The sequence below is a fragment of the Bufo gargarizans genome, chromosome 2 (genome assembly GCF_014858855.1).
Source record: "Bufo gargarizans isolate SCDJY-AF-19 chromosome 2, ASM1485885v1, whole genome shotgun sequence".
Classification (NCBI taxonomy): Eukaryota; Metazoa; Chordata; class Amphibia; order Anura; family Bufonidae; genus Bufo; species Bufo gargarizans.
In genome coordinates, this window is record NC_058081.1 from 704,866,759 (window position 1) to 704,871,948 (window position 5,190).

Below are 5,190 nucleotides of genomic sequence, written 5' to 3' on the forward strand. Positions count from 1 at the left end.
ATGTCTCAAGGCCTATTTAAAGGGTCAAACATTGACATCTTGTGACATTAAAGGAAGATCTTGCCAAGAGCTCATTTGCATCCACTTCTTCACAGTATTCCAGAGGATCACGTATGGCCTATAACTCTCCTCATACTGATTAAGGAGCTCTTTGTAAGGAGAGATAGTACCCCACAAGGGGATATTCATAATAGGGATCGACCGATTATCGGAAGTACCGATATTATCGGCCAATATTAAGGATTTTGAACATTATTGGTATCGGTATCTAACCTTGCCGATATGCCGATAATGCGTATAAAGCGAATACTAGTGAGCGCTTATGGAAGCACTCACTAGTATGCATCGGGTGCCGGAAGCAGGGAAGAAGCGCAGCAAGCGCTTCCGATACTCACCCTCCCTGGTCTTCTTTGATGGGGCCCGCGCTGCACAGTCCTGACCCCGTACAGAGTCAGGACGTAGTGCGCGCACTATGACCTGACGCTGCCCGTTGTCAGGTGACAGTGCACCGCGGGCAGGAGAAGGCAGGGGAGTCAGACTCCGGACCCGGAGATTAAGAGCCGCGGCGCAGGAGAGGTGAGTAGTTTTTATTTTATTCATCTGAAGTCTGATAAGGGTTAAAGTCTGATCTGAGGTCTAATAGGGGTTAAATAAAGTCTGACCTGAGGTCTGATAGGGGTTAAATAAAGTCTGATCTGAGGTCTGATAGGGGTTAAATAGAGTCTGATCTGAGGTCTGATAGGGGTTAAATAGAGTCTGATCCGAGGTCTAATAGGGGTTAATAAAGGGGGGAGAAGGGGGGATGGTGTGGAAATTGGCATTTGGCACTAGTATATTATAAATGTAAATTATAAATTGACTACAAACTAAGGGCTTTATTAATTTATAATTTACCGTACATTTATAATATATATAATACTAGAGCCAAATGCACATTTCCACCATCTCAGTGACTACCAACTAATATAATATATATTATGAGATATAAAATATCGTTATAAATCATCGGCTATCGGCCTGAAAGGTCACAGATTATCGGTATCGGCTCTAAAAAATCTATATCGGTCGATCCCTAATTCACAAGCAGCGGATTTTTAAGACTGAAAATCAGCTCCAATTTCTGTGAATCTGCCAGGTGTGAATTCAGCACAAGATGGAGCAAGAAACGGAGGCGACATAAAGACGCAAAGTGCTTCTGGGAATTTATACGGATGACCTTTCCTCCGGATCGATGGGGACCAGCGCCGACCAGTTGTTAGAAGAGGCCTGCACTTTGTGAGCGCCCGCGGCCTCTTCCTGGGCCATATGACGTCACTGCACATCGGTCACATGGCCTAGCTGCAGCTCAGCCCCATTCAAGTCAATCGGTCTGACCTGTGCTTGGAAAGCTTTCGGGGGCCCACAGCCTTAAACAGGTGCAGGGCAGGAGACTTCGACGCCCGCCAATTCCAAAATCAAGGCAGTAAAGCTCTGAGGCTTCTGTCACGGACAAGTCCTTGTCATATGGTGGCAGTAAAATCAATGGGGACATTGCTGCAGAGTGTATGGACCGAGGTGATATCAGCCACCGCGACTACCTGGGACTGCGTCACACGTCAGAAGACACACTAAGGTGAGAGCGAGGAACGCGGCCTGGAAAATATCCTCTACATTATCAGACAATAATAATTCTCAAAAATACAGAATACGTAAAATAAATTAATCTATTAAATACCAATAAATTAATGATATGTCATCTTGCAGGGGTCACATGACCTGGGCGATGATCATGACCGCTGGTCACTAGTCTCCTCCTGTGATCTACACTCTCCGATGTCAACCAGTCCGGCAGTGATCTGGTCTCTGTGCCAAAGGACCTCAGCCAACCCGTTCAGCACCGGAGCAGCATCCGCCAGTTCTGCCCCTCCGTCCAGGCTGCGACCATCGCTGAGCCGTGGACCATTGACGCTCCTCACCCGCATGACTGGCAGCTGCCACGTCTGCTGGAAGTCCCTGATGTCCTGCTCTGTGACGTCTGTGTGCATGAACTGGTCCAATCTGGTGGTGGGTTAAGGAATGAACTGGATCGATGCACTCCGGATAGGTCCCTAAAGGGGAAGCAATAAATATACACACCCACGGGCGAGAATGAATTATGTCTGTGCCCGCACCCGATTCTGTGCAAGGATACTTGGTGCCAATCACCACGCGTGCCGCGTTCTCTTCTTGGCTCATGGTCCGGGATATCAGGGCTGGTACATCCTCGAATGAGGAGCGATCAGTGAAGGAGAAGAGGAAGAGGATGGCATCGGCTTTTTCCTTACAGGCCTGTGGAGGCAGAATTCACATCATCCAAATGCCAGCGCAGGAGCAGAACCCAATCATCTCCTAATCAGTCATTTCCAAAGACTCAATCCAGCATGGACGGTACCTACAGGCAAAACGTGATCAAACTTCTTTAGCGCCGACTCCCCACAATCCCAGAACTGGAAGGCGAAGATGATGGGGCGGGCACTGTCCCTGGGGCGCACCGGCCAAAACAGGCAGGACGTCTGGATTCCTGAGTGGAGAGAAAATAACTGACAGTTTACAATCATCCTGTCCTCCCCACCACAATGCACTGATACATAGCAACCAGGTGAACGAGCTATGCTGTAGTATAAAGCATGGTGGCAGTAGCCTAAGCCTCTGGTGAGTCAGGGGAGGAGACTGATATCACTCTCCAAAGGACACCAGCTGAACTGGAGTCACCAAGTACTGATAAAGACGGAGACTCTCCTATCTGACGGGGGGTCTATAATGCAGCATTATCAGTCACCTTCTGCATCCTCTGGACCTCACCTGTGGTTTCATGGTGCATGGTGGGAACCTCCAAGCCGCACAGTTTAGCAATAAGGGACGTCTTTCCTACACCGCTTTTCCCACAGACAAAGACTTTGTAGCTGGCAAGATCTGCGGGAAGCTGTGGGGGGAGAGACGGCCTCTCGAGCAGCCCTGTGGGGGATACGGGACAGTACAGCAAAATGAGGGTCACTAAATGCAGCCATAATATAATATATGAGAGATGTAATATCAGATGGACCAGCAGAGGGCAGTGTGGCTATGACAATAGAAGAATGCTGTGTCATCAGATACTTCAGTAGAGGGCAGTGCGGATATGACAATAGACAAGTGATGTAATAACAGATGGAAGACCAGCAGAGGGCAGTGTGGATAGAATAGACAAACTCTGTAAGGGCTCTTTCACACTTGCGTTGTCCGGATCCGTCGTGTACTCCATTTGCCGGAAGTGCCTGCCGGATCCGTAACACCGCAAGTGAACTGAAAGCATTTGAAGACGGATCCGTCTTCAAAATGCATTCAGTGTTACTATGGCAGCCAGGACGCTATTAAAGTCCTGGTTGCCATAGTAGGAGCGGGGGAGCGGTATACTTACAGTCCGTGCGGCTCCCGGGGCGCTCCAGAATGACGTCAGAGCGCCCCATGCGCATGGATGACGTGCCATGCGATCACGTCATCCATGCGCGTGGAGTGCCCTGACGTCACTCTGGAGCGCCCCGGGAGCCGCACGGATGGTAAGTATGCTGCACCCCCGCTCCCCACTACACTTTACCATGGCTGCTAGGACTTTAGCGTCCTGGCAGCCATGGTAACCATTCAGAAAAAGCTAAACGTCGGATCCGGCAATGCGCCGAAACAACGTTTAGCTTAAGGCCGGATCCGGATTAATGCCTTTCAATGGGCATTTATTCCGGATCCGGCCTTGCGGCAAGTGTTCAGGATTTTTGGCCGGAGCAAAAAGCGCAGCATGCTGTGGTATTTTCTCCGGCCAAAAAACGTTCCGGTCCGGAACTGAAGACATCCTGATGCATCCTGAACGGATTTCTCTCCATTCAGAATGCATTAGGATAAAACTGATCAGGATTCTTCCGACATAGAGCCCCGACGACGGAACTCTATGCCGGAAAAGAACAACGCAAGTGTGAAAGAGCCCTAATATCTATTGGACCAGCAGATGGCAGTATGGATATAATGAAAATAACAGACACAAGTTGTAATATTGGAGGGGCAGCGTAAATGTGCTAGACGGAACAGTGTGGTATAAAAAACGATGTGATATAAAAATACATAATAAAGATCATGAGGATAGCTATACTAGACCGAAGTTGTGATATCAGACAGACCAGAAGATGGCAGTGTACCTACACTAGACCGAAGTTGTGATATCAGACAGACCAGCAGATGGCAGTGTAGCTATACTAGACCGGAGATGTAGTATCACACGGACCAGCAGATGGCAGTGTGGCTATACTAGACCTGAGGTGTAATATCACACACGCACCAGCAGATGGCAGTGTGGCTACATTAGACCGGAGAGTAATGTCAGATAAACCAGCAAGAAGCCGGTGTTCTTGATTTACCGAACGTCCTCCTCTTCTTCTTGCGCAGGATGCAGGTGAGATAGTCCCGGCCGTCACTTGACTGCAGCCAGTCCGGTATAATCAGTGTCCCCGGTCTGGGGACAGGGACCGAATACATAGCCGATCGAACATCCGGAAAACGACTGCAACCAGGGAACTGTCGCAGCGTCCTGACGTCAAGGGTGCAGTGCACCAGATCACGTGATTGTGGAGAACCGTCCAGTTAATCATGTGACGCACAGGTGGTCATGGCCGCCACCCCGATTTATTAAGACGTCTTTGTGTTTAATACTGATGTGCGCGAGACCTGTATATAGTGTGTATGAGGTGCATGTATGTGACCTGTACATAGTGTGTATGAGGTGCATGTATGTGACCTGTATATAGTGTGTATGAGGTGCATGTATGTGACCTGTACATAGTGTATGAGGTGCATGTATGTGACCTGTATATAGTGTGTATGAGGTGCATGTATGTGACCTGTACATAGTGTGTATGAGGTGCATGTATGTGACCTGTACATAGTGTGTATGAGGTGCATGTATGTGACCTGTACATAGTGTATGAGGTGCATGTATGTGACCTGTACATAGTGTGTATGAGGTGCATGTATGTGACCTGTACATAGTGTATGAGGTGCATGTATGTGACCTGTATATAGTGTGTATGAGGTGCATGTATGTGACCTGTACATAGTGTATGAGGTGCATGTATGTGACCTGTATATAGTGTGTATGAGGTGCATGTATGTGACCTGTATATAGTGTGTATGAGGTGCATGTATGTGACC

General features: G+C 48.5%; 1 protein-coding gene across 2 annotated transcripts; it reads right to left on the bottom strand.

The window, feature by feature from the left end:
* Nucleotides 1-1,685: 1,685 nt before the first annotated feature.
* LOC122927062 (ciliogenesis and planar polarity effector 2-like) lies at nucleotides 1,686-4,771 on the bottom strand. Of its 2 annotated transcripts, XM_044278626.1 has the most exons (5): nucleotides 4,401-4,771; nucleotides 2,821-2,973; nucleotides 2,415-2,539; nucleotides 2,171-2,307; nucleotides 1,686-2,037 (listed from the first exon to the last, which is right to left on the bottom strand). In XM_044278626.1, the coding sequence occupies exons 1-5, from the start codon at nucleotides 4,516-4,518 to the stop codon at nucleotides 1,767-1,769; spliced, it is 804 nt and encodes a 267-aa protein (XP_044134561.1). In that variant the 5' UTR covers nucleotides 4,519-4,771; the 3' UTR covers nucleotides 1,686-1,766. The 2 variants fall into 2 exon arrangements, with proteins under 2 accessions (XP_044134561.1, XP_044134562.1); XM_044278627.1 differs by lacking the exon at nucleotides 2,821-2,973.
* Nucleotides 4,772-5,190: the final 419 nt, after the last annotated feature.

What these genes read in the sequence shown, in the direction of transcription:
- LOC122927062 (XM_044278626.1), bottom strand. Translation starts at nt 4,518, where the DNA reads ATGTATTCGGTCCCTGTCCCCAGACCGGGGACACTGATTATACCGGAC. An exon ending in GAAGAAGAGGAGGACGTTCG is followed by an intron (nt 2,974 to 4,400) that starts GTAAATCAAGAA and finishes TATCCCCCACAG; the next exon opens with GGCTGCTCGAGAGGCCGTCT. An exon ending in AGTTTGATCACGTTTTGCCT is followed by an intron (nt 2,308 to 2,414) that starts GTAGGTACCGTC and finishes CTGCCTCCACAG; the next exon opens with GCCTGTAAGGAAAAAGCCGA.